At 39.5% G+C, this 20,914-nt stretch overlaps 1 protein-coding gene across 3 annotated transcripts; it reads right to left on the bottom strand.

Annotated features, from left to right (window-relative positions):
• Positions 1–975: 975 nt before the first annotated feature.
• sgms1a (sphingomyelin synthase 1a) lies at positions 976–20,519 on the bottom strand. Of its 3 annotated transcripts, none has more exons than XM_041050099.1 (6): positions 20,384–20,519; positions 6,425–7,317; positions 6,212–6,329; positions 5,025–5,178; positions 3,830–3,996; positions 976–3,536 (listed from the first exon to the last, which is right to left on the bottom strand). In XM_041050099.1, the coding sequence occupies exons 2-6, from the start codon at positions 7,036–7,038 to the stop codon at positions 3,360–3,362; spliced, it is 1,230 nt and encodes a 409-aa protein (XP_040906033.1). In that variant the 5' UTR covers positions 7,039–7,317; positions 20,384–20,519; the 3' UTR covers positions 976–3,359. The 3 variants fall into 3 exon arrangements, with proteins under 3 accessions (XP_040906033.1, XP_040906034.1, XP_040906032.1); XM_041050100.1 differs by lacking the exon at positions 20,384–20,519 and adding an exon at positions 18,734–18,826; XM_041050098.1 differs by lacking the exon at positions 20,384–20,519 and adding an exon at positions 8,572–8,648.
• Positions 20,520–20,914: the final 395 nt, after the last annotated feature.

Genomic DNA, 20,914 nt, shown 5'->3' with positions numbered 1-20,914 from the left:
ACATTTTAAGGCATATTAAAGCACATATCTTTTTAAGCTGATATGGTGTATTTTTTGTCTGTTTCTTATGTAGACGTCCAGCAGTTATGGAGCAACGTCATTATTCACATGGAGTCATGTTTCTGACCACCTGGTGAACTGTTGGTCCAATATTCACTCTGTTTCTTGTCTCCTGAGAGAAAAATCTGTCTCTTTAGCTGCTAAATGCTCCACTATGTTCACCAGCTGGTCACAAACTGTGTCTGTCTTCCGTAGAGTGCTGGTAGGTAGCGTACAGTGGGTTTTCGGAGCATTTTAGCTGAAAACAACTGCCTGCTATGGCTAAAAACGACACTATGAAAGCAGTGAGAGTGAACCCAAACACTAAAGTTGTGGGCTGGACAGCTAAACAAGGAGCTGAAACTCACTATAAACCTCTGTAAAACCAATGGGAGCTGCAGAGTCAGGTGATAGTTCTCTGTAAGTTCATCACTACCCGAGACCCTTTTCACATTCACATTTGATTTACTATTATAAAAATGCCAATTATATCCACTTAAAGTTGTTACTAAAAACGTGCATTAGAAAGATTTTATGAGTAGCTGTGTAGCGGTAGAAATCTTCAGTCTCGGGGTGTGTAGGTGGTGTGTGTTTATTCAGAAATCTCATGCTCAGCAGTTTAACTGGCTGACTATGAAAGAGGTTACAAGAAGATTTAAAAGTTTGAAACGTGAAATATGTTTGAGGGCTTAAGGCCCAGAACTAATGCAGGAAATAACTATGTTAGACATACTTGTAGTAGGTGGAGTGCACATACAAATACATACTGGAAGCAAAAACAAATTTTGGAGGAAGAGACAACCCCTTCGCTGTACTGGTCTTATTTGTTTAACTCAATGTGTCCATCTGCTGGCTGTTTGTGCGTCTGCAATGACGTCATCTTTTGGCACAATGAGCTATTAAACTGATAAAGAAAGAGACCGACAGTAAATCAAATACATTATAGTAAAATGGTTTATTCAAAAGCGTCCAAAGGAGAATTCTTTATCATATCTTACAAACATCTGGTATACACACAAACAAAGTGGGTGAGAAGTTTACAGAGAAACATACAGAACAACTTTCATTTCTTGGAGACAAAAAAAACAAAACAAAAAAAAATAATATTCCAACTTGATTGGCAAAACTAGAAGACAAACATTAACTTCAACCTTCATCCTTATCAAAGCACTCATTATTAGAGAGCCATGTTTGGACCATTGCTTCACACATTATCTGAAACCAAAATATGACCGTAGGTGAGGAACTTGCTGTGCTCTTAAAAACTGAGAAACCGTTCCCTGTGAGAGTGAAATGATTGGACAATGCTACAGGAAGGAGGTCTCAGATTTGTCTCACACATTAAGACTCCTATTGGCTACATACACTCACAATGAAGAGGATGATATCTTCTCACCTCCTCCCTTTGACGATGTTAAAAGAAATTAATCACATGATCATTATTATTTATTTGGAATCTGTGTATTCTAAATCTTGGTGCAGTTTTTCTTCATCAAATCAGTACAGTTTGAAATTAGTTCCACATAATGAGTTAAACTTCTTCCCTACAGATGAACTCGTAATACTTATACAGTATTATGTAATACTTACTTTACAGTTAATTCATAGTTACACAAAGAAAAGCAAAAAAAACCAACATGTACATGATTAGGTTCATCAATAAGGACGCATTTTCACATTTGTGGAAATTGATGTTTGCACACATATGACCAAATACAGTATTTCACCAGCTCTGTGCATCATGCTTAATTTCGTTCCCCACACATAAGTTCCATGTTGAATGTTTGCTACTTCTAGAAAGAAGATTGTTTTGGCGTCACACTTAAGAAGGCAATGTAAAGATACACTGTCTTCAAACTGAAAGTTAGCAGCTTGATTTAGTACAAGACAAACTATACAAAGCACATACAGATTCATTACAGACATGCTCAGAAACTTTGCTTGAAGCTTCTGTTTTCACAACTTTGACATTCCCTAAAACTCAACACAAGTATCACGTTGAACATTTTTTTTTCCCACATCTTGTCACTAACACAGCTACAAGAGAGGACAGTAATGAGGATAATTCTGATTTCAAAATGGGACTCAATGTGAGGAACAAGATCAGGGCTCATTATCTCCTGAGCAAGAGTTGCACAAGACATGTTCAGGTCCAGAATAACGTGCACCCTGAAGACATCTCTTTCACAATTTCCAATCAGGCAGTGATGTTTAGCAGATAATGTGGTGGCGGAAAACAAAACTAGCAGACATGGTGGTGTCAATGATCAGGCTTTGAACATGGCTGGTGCTGGTTAAAGACTGGTTAGTAAAAATGAAATGTTACAGACATTAAAAAAAAAATAAAATTAACAGTCATTTTTTCTTTTCGAATAGCATTAACCAACTAAGCACAAACTGACATCATAAAGCATCAATAAATAGACGGGACATTTCACTCACTGCACTTAATTTTGGGAAGACCAATCTTCTGGTAAGGCTGGCGTAGTTTTTACATTCATGGGAACGAGACTGTTAACTAAGTACCACCTTGTACCGTGGCGTGATCCCACCCGCGGCAGAGAGATACAAGACACAGTACTTGAACTGTTTTACAATCAAGCTAGTAAAGGCACTGGAATAATGTTATACCACATTAGATTCTTATGCTTTCAGTTATCCATCTTGAAAAAGGTAAAAATCTAAAAATCTTTTGTTGGACATCATTTGTTTTTGAAAAATAAAGTTTGACATACTTAGAAAAATTATTTTTTTTGCACCTTTGACTCATTTTAGCAAGGACAGTTTACAAAAAGTAATTTGCTATAAAAAAAAGAAAAAAAAAAGAAAATGGCATTATGGCATTTTGGTTATCAAATAAGCATTTGATTGACACTATCTGCACTAAAATTCTTGTAAGAACATGAAGACATTAACTATGGTTTTGTGCTGAGGAAGAAAAAGTATTTGAGTCCTGATGACCAAAAATGTTTGAGCTTTAGAAGTTCGTTGAAATGCTTCATTGATCTGCTACAAAAGCAGAAACTGTTATGTGGCCCACAAAGAGGAAAAGACATAAAACAAATATAAATTAGTGCTTTGCATTGACAAATACTACGAGAAGAGAAAGACGACGAGAAATGAGATATATATATTTATATATATATATATATATATATACACAAGAAGAAAAAAAATACTAGGTGGGTCACAGTGCTACCCATTTACCCATTTGGACAGGGATGTGTCAGTTACTAGAGGTGAAAGGACAGCGCTACATTAAACAGTGCCATCTTCCATGGGTAAAAACAGCACTTATGGAAGTCACAGTCCAAGAGGAGTCACTGGATGTCTAGTCTGCTGTACTTCACACTGCGGTTCCACTGCAACGCTCTCCATGAAAATGGCAGCTGATAGTTACGAGGGACCGTGCCATTGACGTTCTCCTCGAAGTACTGGAACAGTCTGTACCACCACACCCGCGAGAAGGGGTTACTCTGTGACGTCTCCTTCAGCGACTGAGACAAAACAAAAAGACACAAATGCTGTTAGTGTGTTCGTTAAATATCTGACGTAAATTTCCTTACTAGTTAGTTTTTTTTTTGAGCAATTTACTTCAAATGATTCAGGCTCTATTGTCATTTCATGTCACATGCACTGTCTGTTCGTGAAGTCTTTCAGGTGTATTTTATTTTATTGTATTATTTATTTATTTTTTTTACACACAGCGGGGGACAAGCAGAAATCAGATACAGTTTTGTTCTAGAGAGTTGTTCAGAGTAACACAGCCTGTGTTGTATGTTGCACTTACCTGCTGGTTGGCCATAGTGTGGTACCACCAGAAGAGGCGTGTAGTGATAAAGTATGCCACCACCACATCCACAGTGTAGTGATCGTGGGCCAGAAGGATGCAGAAAATTCCCACAGCGCTTAAGATCCAACAAATCCAGTGGTACCACCAGAACCGTTTGGGAGAATCTGCCAATGAAAAAATAAGAACCCACAGCTGGGTTAGTACACCAAAGACTCGGTCAAACCAACAGTATTAATGCTAGAGAAGAGGCTGAATTCCCCTTAACAGCTAAATGGGCCATTAGGGCCAGTGAATGGCAGATAGCTGGTGGAAAAAACACTGTATTTGTTCTCAGAAGTTGAGAAGGGCCACCTGTGGCTCATTTTCACCACTAGATGGCACTGCTGTATCAATCAGGTTTGTCAACACAAACCTTGTGGAAACTCATTGCAGGACCATGTGATGTAGTGGAAGAAAGAAGTGTTTACTCAAAGTTTGCATGAGATATGTAATGTGCGCTAAATCTTGTGAAGTTAAAATGCGACAACTTTTTAACCTTATACCGTCTTGTGCTAATTGGGTTTGCAAACCGAGCAAGTAACGGAAATGTCTGTTGAGGAACAGAAAATGTGGTTATGTAACAGTAAAATCTTAACAGACTGAAACAACCATGATAACAGATGTGTAAGTGAATGGAGCAACATTTACTCTACATTTCCTTTGTGTCAACATTTCCTGACTGAATTTGGAGAAAAAAAAATGTTATTAGTGACATACAGATGGCACTGTGAAGCTGTAGTGTGTGTGTGTGTGTGTGTGTGTGTGTGTGTGTGTGTACCTAAAACATCAGTTGTGAAATTGAGTATATGTTATAATAAGAACATTGTTTTGTCAAATTAATTTCAAAACTAAGAACCACATTTAGTTGTGGCTGTGTTTGAAAACGAGATCACTCACAGCCTTCAAAAACCACATAGTTTAACAGCACCACTTTTTTTAAAATCAGCATGTCATTCCTTTGACATGTGATGTGTCCTCCAGAAGGAAGTGTGTATGAGATTATGACACATAGGCGTGGTCAGAATGATTAGTGGTTTAATAGTAAAAAAAAAATCCACATCCCCAAAGGTCAGTAAACTTCACTTGTGGCTGAGAGGTAAAACCTTCCTGTACATTCTTAATTAAAATATAGCATAAACACAGTGGAACTTACACTCCTTGATGAAGAGGTATGTTAGAGTTAACATAACGGTGTGGCCACTGTACAGATAATCTCCACACATGGTGTGGGATCCTGTGATGGATAGGCCCCCACCAGCAATCATCTTCATTATTCTCCTCATCTGTGCCTCCCAGTTCCCAAGAAGCTGAAAGAAAGAGTTTGTCGTTAAAAGCTTAAACGTATGAGCAGCAAAGTGTGAAAAGAAAAAATAGTAATTTACTGTATGAAAAATGGCCTTTTGCAGAGTGTTGAAGCATTCAGTAATAACAAGCATAATGTTATTCTACAACAATGGAAAATATTATATTCAACTAGCATTTCCTATATTAGCAGTAGTACTGTTGAAATAAAAAGTACAAATAGTCATGTAAAGTAAAAGTATCACAAAACTGTATTACAACTGTAATGTACTGTGTCTCAAATTAAGTATTTTAGTAGTATTCTTTCTGATCACATATAAGGAAGCAGTGCAGCATCTTTATACAGGAAGAAGCAAGGGGGTGGAGGACAAGTGTAAGATATGCTTGACTTCAAAACTGCAGGCTTATTTGTCTCCCACACTGTAGGAGTTGGTTTCTTGTAACCATGACAACAACTTTCTGTGACCTTAACTCTCACGTTTCTCCAGCCCTAACAGTTTTAATGGTTTTATCTGTTACAACAATTTTTGTTGCCGTTTTTGTTGCAGTTACTTTATAAGACAAAGATTTTTATTTTATGTTTTGCTTAAGAATGTTTGAAGAATGTTTTGATGAACACAATTCCCACATTGCTGAAATTTTACATGCACGAGCTTTAAGATCTAAAAGATGCATAGCCAAAACACATATTGCATCTATTTTATCTCCTGTTTTCATCTCATCTGTCTAAAGTCTCTGAACAAAAAAAAAAACAAGAACAAGAAATTCTGCACTCTTGACACTGCTTTCCTAGTAAGCACCTGCAACACTATTTAACAGGAACTACAAAAGAGTGACAAAACCCCACAAAGCTCCTCTTACTCACAAAAAAATGGACATATCTTACTATCAGTGGTCAGTGGAGGGCACTCAGCTTGCAAAAGAGGTCTCTTCTTTGGTGCTGAATTTCCCCTTTCAGCACATTTGTTCCAGAAACAGTTAAGTAAGAAAGAAACCTTTCATGGTGGTGAGAGTAATAAAAGTGTGTATGTATTATACCTTTGGAGAGCATTTGAAGTGCATCCCAGGAACAGGCAGCGTGGTGATGTACATTGTAATACACCGGTACAGATAGAGTGTGCCCACAATGAAAAAGAACCGCCTGCCTATAATTGACCTGAGAGGAAAAAAAAAAAAGAAAGAAAATGAATAACATGACATTTTCATTTTGTTTGGAATTCAGATTCAAATTCAAATTTTATTTGACTGTACCTGTGCTTGAGTAGAATCCATTGTATCAGCCAGACTCCCACTAGCAGCATGCCGTTAATCTCACAGATGGAGAAGGCCCACTCCACCCTGTCAAACAGGTCAAAGAACTTATCAGGCAGGGGTGGGGTGTGCTCTTTTGGTGGTACTCTCTCATGGACCACAGAAATGACGACAGTGGTGGTGACAAAGCACACCACCGCATACAAAAACGCTACGCCCGTCTTCCCCCACTCGACAGGGAACGAGGAGTGCGTAGCTTCCATTGCAGGGATGGGGATGTGGACCATCTCCTTTCTGAAGTCCTTCTTCCCCAGTGTGCCATTCCTCTGGGGCTTGCTTGTCCCGTTTGGCAGGCCACCAACATGCCCGTTTGCATGACCATTTTTGTGAGCCTCCATGTGGTTCTCTATCCGCAGCGTCTCCAGTCGCTCCATCATCTGCTGCCCGCCATCAGATGACACCAGTGAGAGGGGAGGATTCTGGAAATTTTCCTCTGTGAGCCTGAGCAGGCCAGGGCCATCCATCTGACAGAGGGCATCTATGTACTCTGGCATCCCCTCTCTGCTCAGCCAGTCAGAGACGTCCTCTGCTGACCATGATGCCACCTTCTTCATCTTTGCCAGTGGGCAATGTGGAGGATTAGGAGGGTCCTCAGACTAGAGAGGAAGGTTCGCAGGAGGCTTGGCTGTCTTATGGGGCAATGGGAAGTCCTCTCCAGTTTTGGCACATGGTGTTTCTTGCACCCAGAGGGACCCCAGCCTCCTCTTGAAACGAAGGAGAAAAAGTAGGAAGCAGGGTCACTCAGGGTTAGGGCCAGTAGATAGCAGGTGAACCACGGTGGCCTCCTTTGCCTTTCTTCACCTCATCTGCACTCACGCACACACACTTCACCCCTGTTAAAGAACAAAGAAAACAGTGTGAATCAGAATACAGTGATGACCATCCTTTTACACCTTCTCCACCCGATACCAAAAAACACTGATTCATAATGCTGGCGATGACTACCAAACTGTAGTGGGTGGCGCCCTGGACCGGATGCCTGGCCAGACCAGGAAACGTGTATATATACTGTGACTGAATGAGAAAGCAGCATGAGGCGCAAATTGTTTGGCTGACTCTGAACTACTAAAAATCACAGATGAAACCACTTAAGCTCCATTTCACAGACATAAAACATTAAATGAATAATTCACATCATTCTAAAGCTTTTACAACAATAACAGCAGTATGAGGACTCAATCGATCGGCAGGTCTGCCATCTTTAATCCTCACTGCAGGGAGACCTTGTATATCAGTGGTAACATCCTGAGTGGATTAGCTCTTTTATACATAACCCTGTTCTCCACAGAGAAGAGAGAGAGCGTCAACATGCACCAGTAGTGTTTGCAATGGTACTTTTGAACTACCCACATGAGTTGGTTTCTGGTTCAAAACCACTATTATTAGACAACAATGTATAAACAGATCCAAGGTGAACTGAAGAGAAGAGGAAAAAACCTGTACAGTGAGGCCATGATTAATCATTCATTGGATAAGCAGAACAGACAGGGCCAAACACACATAAGCCTTAATTTCTACAATTTGATGGAGTGGATTGCCAAGTCAACTGACCATGTAATTTAGGTTACTTAACCAATTTATCATTCAAGACAAAAAAAAAAAAATAAATAAATATATGAAAATCTAGGAGCTCCTATTGTGTAAGTGTAGCAAATAAAGATACTATCCAGGGCTGCAACTGACAATGATGTGTATCAGTTGATCTCTGTTATTTTATCAATGAATTGATTCATTGTTTGGTTACCCAAAAAAAATGCCTATCACAAGTTTCCAGAGTTCAAAGTGTCTTCAGATTTCTTGTTTTGTTCAACCAACTGTCCAAGACCCAAAGATATCCAATTTAGTATCATGGGAGACTAAGAAAACCTGAAATCACATTTAATAAGCTGAATTTTACACTTTACCTTTTTTGCTTGAAAAATGTCTGAAACCTTTACTCAGTTATCAGATAGATGCCAGTTAATTTCCTGTTGATAGACTGATCGATCTATTGACTAATTGTTGCAGCTTTAATGTTATCCTGTAATTTCCATAGTGAGGATTCAGGCAAGCACCATAGCATTGCATTGAGAAATAGACGAACTCACACATCTGCTCCATATCATGCTTTTGTTTACAGACGGCGATGTCGGTGGTGGACACAGGATGGCCCTGTTTATGCTCGGGGGAGTGTGAGGTACAGCTGGAAGCAAGTTCTGATCTGCTGCATGGACAGGAGGAAAGAAGGAGGATGGCTGGGGAACAGACTGCAGGAGGAACTCATAAATCAGAGTGAAGGTCAGTGCTGAGCACAGAGACAGCCCCACCCCTGTAAAGAGGGCAATCGGCCAGCGGGCAGGCCCCGGCACAGCCAGCTCAGGCAAACAACCGCTAAATACACTGGCAGACTGGCTGGTTGGCAGGACAACAAACTGCACATCAGTACCTCATCTCACCTCAGCTCTGTTCAGAGGCCTGTTCATTCAGGCCAGCAAAACAAGGCCAAATAAAATGGGCTGTAAGCTGGGTCATCTACAACTCTGACAACACCTGGCATCATATTTATTCCTGCTGAGGTCTGGGGAACAATCTGACCTAATAACCCCAGGATTCTAATATAACATAAAAACACTAAAGAGGAAGTGTAAAAATAAGCATATGGACAGCCCGCAAATGGCACAGCATGAGACTCCTCATTGCTACGTGACAACCCAGCTGTGTGCCTTAACAGTGTGAAGAGTGCAAAGGAGAGCAGGATTTAGTGGAGATAAAGAGAAACAAAGACAAAGAGCACTTACATCAGTCTGTTAACAGCATGCAATTCAGACACATCAGAGATTAGCAGTCACTGAGCTGTGTGCTGAGGACCTTTGGTCTGTGAATCAGCTTACAGCGTGCTCAGTGGAGAAATAATCTCACTCAACTTTACTGGCAGAGGGAAAAACAAACTAATCCTGAAACTAATACACTAAATTTCATTTACTAAGGAATGAGAATATAGGGGACTCCCCAAGAATCGTGAAAATGAGAGTAGTATCAGTTTCAAAATCGCTGTAGCTATATTATGTTAATTGTGTGTTACATTTGTTTGAGAATATGCATAACCATTTTGGTACTGGAATGTTGTTCTCTTATTCAACCATGGAAATACTACTACCAGGAGTGCACGGGTATGCAGCAAGTTACTTTTCATTTCCTGTAACCCTGCAGGAATACACAGATTCTGAGGTTGTGGAAAATTCAGACTTTCCCCAAGCAGATCTCTGTGCTCTGAGGTTAACCAACACCTGATGACCAAGTCGCAGGCTTTGATAAAATGTTTCTGCCACAAGAAAAACAGAAGGAAATCGGATTAAACATGACTTCAGGGCAATATTGTTTGAGGGCAGAGAACCACAGAGGAAACTCTGGAAATGCTTCAGCCTTATGATGTTGTGAATTTTGATAAAGATCGAAGAAAAGACTGAAGCTACTCACTGAACAGACTGAAAGCTTCTGGTTTCCCCTCAGAACTTTAGTAAATAGGACAACACCAGTGGAAGACAATATAAGAGGATAGGACTGTTACATGCAACACTGTTGAAGCACAAAGAGCTTTTATTATCAGTATCCAAGTGTGTGTTTACTGAGCAGGGAGGTCTATTGTCATATGTTTACTTATTGTAGACCAGCTCCCACTTACAGCACTGACATCATTCATTTGGCTCTGAACGTTTAAGGTGTTGAGGGAAGGGTAGACACAGCACAAACTCAGCGTAACACACAAATACAAACACAAATGCAGACAATAACAGAGCTAGGATTTTTGAAGGTTTTTTAAGATTGGCATTACCAACTAAACTTTGCATCTTCACACTGTTCATGCTCTGGCAGAGTTCACACTTACTGAGGAGTATGTCAGGTGTCCTCCCAAATCAACAAACAACAGGAAACTGAGACACTCGAGCTAGATCTGACATGGTTTACTTTGATTTTATGCTCTAATGCTCTCACATGCAAAGCAAAGATAAATTTTTCTTGCTTTAAATAATCGAAATTTGACTTCTTGTACTATTTTCAGCACAGTACAGACATTTACTGTAGCTAAAAACAAGCCCTGTCTGCGTGTATACTGTATGTGTGTGTGTAAATTCAGCACTAATGTCAACTGCACTTTTTAACTTAGGGGCCACAGACTTGGTGTACACCTCTCAAAAGAAACTTAGCCAGCTGGTTTACATTTATCATTTTAACAGCACCCAACTTTGCTGTCTTAAAATGATCATTTACCCAGTGTAAATCTGCTGAGAGCGTCTTTCTGTTAGTCTGATAGGTTAGCACCTGAGCAGTTTAGTTTGAAATTATACTACAGTCAAAAACCTTTTGAGTACACAACAATAATCCCCCAAATACTTGAAGGTTGGCTGTAAAAAAGTTTGTAGTTTGTTCCTCCACAGAAAACAGATGCTGTGGTCAGCTTGTATTCATAGATTTGTAGATAACAATGACAAGAACAGACTCGAGGCAGCGAGGTACACATCAAATGATAATGGTGCTAAAACTATTTGTTCACTTTGTCTACAACGAAACTAGGGACTTGTATCAAACGTCAATTTAGTCACAACTCTCCGCTTTGTTTAGAGGAAGTGGAGTATTTGGGTTGTTTTGTAGTATCACTTTATAGGGCTTAATCAAGGGCACCTCAGTGCTGTGAAGGAGAGTCAGCTTTTCACTCTGCCTTCCAGTATTTCTTTCATTTCTTGTACCAAACGATTAACTGAAAAAATAACAGGCAGATTCATTTTTAGTGAAAATAACGGTTAGCTTTGCTTGCTTTTTCTATTCTACGGTGAATAATCTATTGCTACATACAGCTTTAAATGCAACGGCATGGCCTAAATGAAACACACACTCCTAGTTAAAACGTTACGGGCACTGGTTAGACTTTTGATGCCTTTCAGGTCAATGCTTTCTCTAGTGTTCAGATCTGTTTCTGCTGTATGCACCATAACCACATGGATATGAAAACTAAGTATTATTCTAACAAACTAAAAATGACAACAGCAGGAGTAATGTGGCTAAATTAGCTGTGCTCACTGGAAAAAAGTGACAGACTTAAAACTGAAAATGGGACTGTATCATAGTTAGTAATACATTACCACAACTGTGCTTCGTCTTCATGTGGTAAATCTTTCCCCCTGAAAGTTTGATTGGGCTGAGGGGAGAGGAGCATGAAGGGGGAGGTGTGGGTTGGGTGGTTCAGCACAAGGCCGTACATGTGACATCACCATAAAAAGATCCCACCCAGGAGCGACAATATGTCAGGCCCGACACAAACATAAACACACCATCCGTAGCCCATCTTTAGGCAGCCAAAAGTGGGACCAAATAATTTGAGCGGCCTTTCGGAGAGGTGGAAATTCAGTTCAGATCGGTTATAAAACTTTCCAATGAGACAGACCAGTGATTGAAACCAGGCTGGCTCTGCCACTACACTCATGAGATTAGTAATCAAATCTATAGTTTTTTTCTCTTTAGAAACCTGTTGCATTTCTACTTTTGAGCTTTTAAGAATGCCCATGGGTAACTGAGTTTCATAATAAAAAAAGCACCTGTGCTACACAACTTATCACTCACAGCTGTGTTCCGAAATTACCTCCTCTCCAACAGCATTGACCTCGGAGGGGAGGAAAATTATTTCTCTGACCTGTCGTCTCTCTGTTCTTTAGTTTTACTCAACTCTTCCTTTATAATTTTCTGTTTCTGATCATGCCTGCCTGCATGATCAGAAACTGGAGTGTATAAACTGTACTTTCTTTCACTCTATTGCTGCACGTTTGTTTCCTGTTGTTCATTATATTCTGTGTTGCCTGCTTTTTTTTCTAGCCCTCAGATACAAACAATTCAAACAACTTCTCCCAGTGAAAAGAATGGACTGTCGAATTGGCAGAAGTACAAAAGCGTGAATGTTTTTGGGATGTGAGCACGATTTACAGAGGCTCAACATACAAAGCAAGCATTCATACACATATATATGTACACACACACATATACATATACATATGTATATGTATATATGTATGTATATGTATGTATGTATGTATATACACATGGGCACACTAGAGGGAGGGATTTCACTGTTGGCTATGTAGCTAATTTCTGACAAATGCAGTATTTTTCTAAGGTAACAATCACTGTTACTTGTTACTCAGGTCACAAATCTGTCATACAAAGGCCTTTTCACAACAACATCATGTCTGTGCTTGAGCTGACAGCTCAGCCAAATCTGCTACCATTCCAGCATAAATTCAGTCATAGACAACTAGCAAGGAGAGTTTTGAGGTATGACTAGATGAAAAATGTAATTCAGCCGTCCTTTAAACAAACTGACACACTGCTGGAAACATGGACCTCAAGAGAGATTCAGAAGGAATTGGAAAGCTGCAAAGATAATGGTTACACAAGCCTAAAAATGAGATAAGCTAGAAAAGCGTAGCAAACTGAAATATTGATTTAAAAAAAACTGATGACAACAGAACAAAAAACATGCAGACTGCACAATGATTACACTGGTAACAGTTCCGTCTTGTTGGACACCAAGTGATATATATACCAACTAGATCACTCACTGTTTGTTTTAGCAACCATGTTTGACAGGATGTGAATGTGGATGTCAAGCACCACAGCCTATAAGCAAATAAAACAGAGCTGCGAAGAATAGTTGAGCAATTGACAGAAAAATAATCAGCAACTATTTTGATACTTAATCATTTCATTCACTTCTTGAGCAAAAAAGGCCTCAAATTCTCAGCTTTTAAAAAGTGAGTCTTTGGGCTTTGGACAGTCAAAAACCACACAAGAAATATGAAGACATCACTGGAGGCCTAGAGAATTTTTTCACAATTTTTCTGACATTTCACAAATTAAATAATCAATTGATTAATTAAGAAAATTGTAAAGTGCATGATTCTCCTGTGTGGTTAAGCTACATCTCTTACTCTCAGTCTAACTAGGTCAACTTTTAAACTGGTAGAAATGTGGGCCATTTGATAAAACATTTTCCCGGTGTCCCCAGTCCAGCTGATTCCTCTTTCTTTCACATGGACCAACAGACCAGTCCTGTACATGATTTCACTGGTAGTTTTCATATTTGACAGCTATTGTTGCATTTAACCTGGTTATCTATATGTGACTCACTTAGACAAAATGATCAAATCAATTTGAACCGTTAGTTCCGACATGAAATTGCACAACCTGCAAACAATGGTCACAGTCACATAAAAGCCAAACAAAGATGAAATTCCCCCTGAAAAACTGTTTTTTCAATGCTTGATGCTTTGTTTGCCATATCCCTAACTTGTGCCCTTAGGGTGTTGTCCTTTTCTTTGTACAGTTTTTGAAAGAGTAGCATCCCTTTGCAGTTTTTTCTTTTTTCTTTTGAGACACACTAACAATAGGGGAACAACACGCTCTCACCTGTATCCCCTTACACCTAGTATACAAACGCCCCACAGGTAGACAATGCAAAGCCAATATTTATACAACTGGGCCAGCCTGGTTAAAGTGAAAGATATTATAGTTAAAAATTAACTGTGTACGTTCCCGTTGTGGATTGCACACTACTAGTTCAGGCCCATAGTTAGAACGGGTTAATATACTTGCACCATTGATCCATTTGGGAGGGAAAGACTCGATGAGTCAACGGTGTTTGGTGTTAGTGAACACATAGAATGACAAAATGCTACAACATGAGATTAAAGGTTAAACTCATCTAATAAATATTTTACCACTTACTACTACATGCACTTAATTTCTGTTTTGTGTGCCAAAGCTATGAGATAATGATCTGAAATGAAGTGACTGGAATGGGTTTTTTTTTTTTGTCCCTCCTTTAACAAGGAAAAAAAAATTATTTGAAAAGTTCATCATTAACATTATCTTTCTAGGAATAAAGTGCTGGTCACTAAGTAACCACAATAAAAACTCCACACAGAAAAGTCTGTTAATAGCACACATTTCTTGCTTTTACCTCAAATTAAATCAATTTAAAACTTAAAACTCTCAAGTTACCCTTTTACTTGGATTTATTTTAAATTTGTATTTCTTCATTTTTAATCTTTCACTATTGTGTTAAATTTCTATCTGCACTAGTTTTGATATTTTAGTGTTATTATGTTGTGTAGTTAGTGACTAACATGCACTTATAAATAAATTTACCTGGCTCACTAACTCACTTACCTATAAAACAATACCTCTAATAATGTTTAAGTGCTCTGCTTGCTTCTAATCCATACAAATACCCAGTGCATAGCAAGCAATAAATATCATATAAAAGCCGTTCACATGATTGTATCGACTGTATGATTATGCTCTTCCTGTGTATGTTTTACTATATAATGAACAATCAGCTCTGATGCAACTGTAGATTACATAAATCAGCACAACCTCGGAGTCTTCAGCAAGACCAAATCAACATTAAAACCAGTGCAGATGAGTGTTGCAGAACAAGATGCCCTTTAAAAGTAAATTAGAATCAGCACAAGCATCAACTTAACATTTTTATACTACACCTACAGTTCCACTTCAAATCTTGCTTCCAGGTTTAGCTTCCTATAGTCCAGAAATAATCTTTCAGCGCGGTCCAGTGTTTGGTCTTTGCTCTGCGGCTTCTTTGAACAACAGCTTACGCGTCACCTCAGGCAACAATGACTCATAGAAACAAATCAACAGATCTGGTGTGTTGATAAACGTGCATACAACCAGCATAAAGCAGTTCCTGGACAACCGTTCCTCAAGACATTACCAAATTTCTTTGAACAGCACATTTTTAAACTAAAAAGTCATTCAGTTTAAAAGAAATGTTTCAGCAGGCTTGTTAGAAAAATGGTCAGTGCATCCATAACAGCTGACAACAGAAGCTCCAAAATGTGCATTACATAACCTCCTCCTACTACTACTACCTAGCAACATTGCAACTCTAATTTTGTTAGATAAATAAGATGACAGCTGTAGAGGGAGAGTGAAAAAATCCCATTCTAAATAGAATATAAAACATTTTAATTTAAAATTTTCTACTGCATATTATAACTGAACTTTGGTCATGACTCCATGACTAACTGCGTAATCTGCGTTGTTAACTAAAAGACATTCAGAAAGTGGTCTGTTAATTAAGACAAAGGTGTTTGTCCAAGGGTAGAGATGAGACAGACTGTAAAACATGGATAGCTCTTGCGTAAGTCTCAGAGGAGCTGAGCTGAATGGCACAACAACCACTGTACTGGTAGGTGTTATCTGCTAATGAGAAAATCACCTGCAGCTTTATGAGTCGCTGATGAGGATGTCAGGCCCTCACAGCCCCCGAGGACGAACACACAACTTGCCTGGACTCTCTGTTCAATTGCATGTGGTGCAGACACATCAGAAATAATATCTAGAGTAGCACACAGGGGACTCGTTGTCAACAGGGAGTAATTAGTGTTCAGTGCAGCATTTAGCCCATCTTTTCATACATCAACTATCTGAACTACAAAAGGTCTGTGTCAGCCGACAAGACTGACAGCTTTACAGACCTGCAGTAACTTTGCATGTTTGGGCAGAAACGTCTAACATTTCTGTTAAGGCTGACAACGTGGGTGAAAATAGAAAATCGTGTTTCTCATCAACAGCATTCTTCAATGACCAATGAAAACCTGTATCAAGAGCTACAGGGTACAACTCATGAAATGAAAAAAAATTATACTCAAAGTGAAAGTAAACCCCCTACATTTTAACACATCACACCATAACCTGAAAACTCCATGCTGGCCTTAATAAAGCTCTGTGTGTATTTTGGAGGCTGATATGTTTTATTGCACAATTTGCATATGAAGATGTCATCTGTTGCACTCCTTTGATGGTGATCCCGCTGAAGACTTTAAATCTCCCTAGTGCTTTAGGAAAGAACACATTCACTAACAAGAAAAGAAAAATAATAAACTCCACTACAATCAGCTCGTAGTTCATCTGCTGGATGGAGGCACATTCACACAAACTGCAACAGACAGTGTGTAGCATTACAAATGCGACATCCAGGTGCTGTCAGTGTTTCCAGTCGGGCTTTTTTGTTTAGTTTTGTTTTTTTTCCAATCATGTTATTTCAACTATGCACACACTGTTGCATTCTTTAACCATGAAGCATGAAGCAGGCTCAAAAAGGCTTAGTCAAGTGGCAACACCCATCAGTGCAGATAAAGTTATCTACTGTACATTATCATGTACAGGAATGTATGGTCATAAAGCTTATTCCCATGTAGCCTGGAATTGTCATTTCCAAAACCTCTTTATGTGCATATATAGTAAATGAATCTAAATCCGTTCTTAATAACAACTGTTTTGAAATGAGTACAAGAGGAAAAAGAAGAAACAAGATACTTCAGCTACACAATAACACTGAGAGGCTTTTCTACACAAAAGATGCACACCATAGAATTAACATACACCAAGGTGGTGGAGTTTCAAGTTGCTGTGGAGCCAGAAAGTAAATTTCTGTACAGAAACTACCTCTCACAAGACTTTTTAGCCCTATATTCACACTTTGTACCGACATAATTTTATTTTTATTAATGTGTGGTTTTGCTTCAAGTTCTTCTGAAAACTGGCCTGCCACTGACATACATCTACCTTCAGTGTATCATCATGTTGCATTCTTCATTTAAAATAGGCAGGAGCAGGAGCAGGTTTAGAGTAGTTTGGCTACTTGAGTGTCTGGTGTACTCCAGACAATAAAATAAAATTAGACAATAAAATTGTCACACTGACATACCTTCAGTTGTAATTACTCTCATTTTAAAAACTATGTAAACCAAACACCCGGAGAAACTTGATTAACATACGTGGAATGCAGGCGGAAGTCAGAGTCACACGAAACAAGTCAGGGCAGAGGGTTAACCAGCTCAGGTGTGACTCAAAACAATGACACAAAACTGAGAAGAAGCTGGCTTTCACAGAGGCAGCTTGCACTACTTAAAATTCCTTACCAATACTCCCACTAACCACCCTTGTCCACATGTATTTGCCACTACATTTATCATGTAGCTGTGTTTTCTAGTCTAATATAAAACCGCACATACACATTATTTCTAGTCAAATTGTACCAAACTCACTTTAAGTGTGTGTGTGGCTCCTTCATTTATTCAAACATAGCCCAGCCAAGTGAGATGATATTAGACTACTTAAACACTGCCCTTCTGTCCAACAGGGATTATTAAAATTTCATCTCATATTCTGGCACGATTTCTTTTCTGAAATACACAAATTAGGCTACGTCTACTACGTGCTAGCCCAGATTTCCAAAAAGCAGTTGTAGGGCACAGGAAACTGGGACATCATGTGAGTGGCAGTAAAGCTTCATGTGTTTCTAATTATGGCGGAAACAAGATTAAAGCCATTACATATTCTTTCTCTGGAGGCAAAACAATGATGGAAATCAAATGATCAATTCGCTGCTGGCTGGCACAAACACTGTAGTGCCATATGCTAGAACAACAAACAGGCCAAGGCCATCAGGTAATAGCATTATGCCCAAGCTGTGGTTTGAGTATTGAATCTCAAGTATGCTGGTGAGGAGCAGATACACACATCTGCAAATGGATAATCATTTTTTAAAGGTCCAATGAGCATTTTACGTGTCAAATTCATCAATTTTATAATATATTAAGACCCAAACAGTAATTTTCCATTAGGTCGCTAAGATAGTTTTGACCAGTAACATATTTAAAAATAAGCTGATAGGTAATACAACAAAATAAACATTGGGGTAATCACCAGGGATCTACACACTGTATCAGTGACACTAACAAATTTAATGGAGCAACAGTTTGTCTTTTTGTCTCAGCTGGATGGAGAGGGAGACATAACCTTTAACCTTGGTTTATACTTAGAATGGGACCTTTAATAAGATCATTTTAACAACAGTGCTTGCTCTAGTCTTATTTACTGTGTATTAAGTTGATTGTTATAATAGTAGTGATGCTTTCTGTGCTGATATTTTCATCAAAATGAAACCAGTGTTGACTGTTAAGTGTAAGAGTGCATTGCTCAAGTCTGTTCTGCTCAGGCAGAGGAGAAGTGATTAGTCATGTATTTAGCGGGGTTATAGGTATGATCACTTAATCAAAACACCCTACCTTTACTCACCTATATAAACAAAAGTATAAACCACTCTCAGTGGATGTAAGTCTTTACGTTAAACTTAAAATCTTTGGTGTGTGCTAATTCACCCTTGACTTGATGTGTCTCTGAATCTACTCTCACCTTATGCCATCTCTCTCACACCTGTGTTATCTAAATAAGTCTCATCCAGTCCTTTCATCAAGGTAACTGCAACCTTTGGAAGAAACAGCAGCCTCCATAGAGAAGCAGGAGTGTGTGTTCCTAACAGAGTAGGAAAAACACACAATTAGAAAAATAGAGTTTTCCTACTCTCTACACACAACGAAGGCAAGAGAGTGCATTCCTGGCCAGAGGAAGCTGATGATTTAGGATGCTGTTAGTAAGTTTGGCTGCCAGCTGAGACAGTTTTCCGAGTCTGAATCATAGCTGTGCCTACAGAAAACTCATTGTTTCCATTAAAAGACAAGAAACTCTGCTGTGCCTTGCTTGTCAAATGTACCCGGTTGTTTGCTGACAGTCTGACATGCTTTGCTCTGGCAATGAGGTCCTCTCTACAACTGGGCTGAATGCAGTGACAATACATCCCATTGACTTACTTTAACATTATGCACCCTGTACACAGACTGCATTCACACTGTTTATATCTGTGAAAAGCTGCTTTCTCACCAGTTCCTTTCCTCAGACACCTCCCTGTTTATTTCGATCACCATCTCTGCTGGCTCATCTCTGTCTTTTACTGTGGCCTTAGGGGATCTTGGGTTAGCTGCCATACACAGCGTGCTGCGTGCTATTTGTAACAGGACAGATGTGCGTTTTCTCAACGCCACAGCTGTTCAAACACACCTGTGATTGAGTTTGTCCCTTCTTTCCCCAAAAGCTGAAGGGAAGTGTCTACAAGACTTTGTTGAAAACTGGGTTGAATCAGGTCACCCGTTCCGCCCTGTTTTTAGGTGACCCCGCCAAGAGGAGAGAGAGCAGAGACAAATATCTGACTACCGTTTAAACTCTTGGTTAATATTTACAGAGAAAGTCAGCTGAGAATATTTTCGGCTATTCGCTGCCGATGTAATGTTAGTGGGCACACCTGTGAGACAGCATTACATAAAAATCATGGCTGGCACAGGTGGCTTAACCGGATAAAAACACCCCTTTTATTCACATTAAGGCCTCGGCAGCCGCTGTATAGTGTGGCTTAAGAGCTTATAGTCTGAAAACCTAAAAATAGATAGGCAAGCTGGCGTCTTCAGTATTTAGCTAGCAAGGCTCGCTAGCTACAATACAGCCCACACTGGGCTGTTGTATTCCTAGCGAGGTTTAGGGTAACGGTTAGCTCCATGACTGTGGACCACAGTGCTACAAAATATTTATTTGTCATTGTAAACTGGAAATTAACCAGCTCTGGGTCTACATTAACACACCGTGGGGCCGAGTATAGCTTCTCCGCCCATCACATTGGATCGGGATTAATGATAACGGGAGATGTTTTGTCGTCAACTGATAAAATGTTTCAACACAAGGCCAGTGAGGAGCGTTAGTTAGCTGGCGTTTGGCAATAAATATAACGTTAAGAAGTGGTCCTTCAAACAATGTGTATAGCAGAGTAACGCTGCGTAACATGTGTAACAACACAGCTATATATCTGAGAGTTTCTATAACACATTAACCAACAGTTACCTTCCCACGACGAAGTCACTGTTAACTATCCAACCCCTCACAGGGCTGTGAGGGCTCAGCGGATGGCTAGGTCTGCCTTCGAAAAAACAGTAATAGATATGTGTTTAATGTAATTACCTTTCTGACGAAATGTGGAAGAACTTCTTCTCTAATAGTGGTAGTTACCGCCGCAATGTGGCACAAATTGCTCAGCAGGTCTGTCCGGTGTTTTTCATGGGCAGCCGATCTGTGACTGGAGAAGCGGGGAGCTCCCTCATATCGTCACCGTGCTGCCTTCAAAGCACCACCACAATCGTCGGTTAAGACAACGATACCCACAGCGCCCGTTCGACTAGACGTCTGAATGAGTGTTTGACGGGACGCAGCAACACACTCGATTTCCCAACTAAACAACGCCACGATTAATTTAATGAGTTATTTAGCAAGAGAATGCCCACGAAGACACGTTTTTTACAATTTACTTTCTGGATTTGGAAGACAGGAGGAGCACTTGAATGCACCAACGGTGACAGCTACGTAGAAATTGCAGCGTTGGAGCAGCACAAGACAATCCTAACTCACTCATCTGAAGCCATCTGTCGGTGAAGGGTCGAGCACACCGCATATTTTAAAGTAAACAATGCTTTAAAAACATAGCTCTGAATGTGC

Source organism: Toxotes jaculatrix, chromosome 11 (genome assembly GCF_017976425.1).
Source record: "Toxotes jaculatrix isolate fToxJac2 chromosome 11, fToxJac2.pri, whole genome shotgun sequence".
In the NCBI taxonomy this organism is placed as follows: domain Eukaryota; kingdom Metazoa; phylum Chordata; class Actinopteri; family Toxotidae; genus Toxotes; species Toxotes jaculatrix.
Note: the sequence above shows the minus strand (reverse complement) of the source record. Positions and strands in the feature narration are given on the sequence as shown.

What these genes read in the sequence shown, in the direction of transcription:
- sgms1a (XM_041050099.1), bottom strand. Translation starts at nt 7,038, where the DNA reads ATGAAGAAGGTGGCATCATGGTCAGCAGAGGACGTCTCTGACTGGCTG. An exon ending in ACTTCAAATGCTCTCCAAAG is followed by an intron (nt 5,179 to 6,211) that starts GTATAATACATA and finishes TCTTTCTTTCAG; the next exon opens with CTTCTTGGGAACTGGGAGGC. An exon ending in ACACTATGGCCAACCAGCAG is followed by an intron (nt 3,537 to 3,829) that starts GTAAGTGCAACA and finishes GTTTTGTCTCAG; the next exon opens with TCGCTGAAGGAGACGTCACA.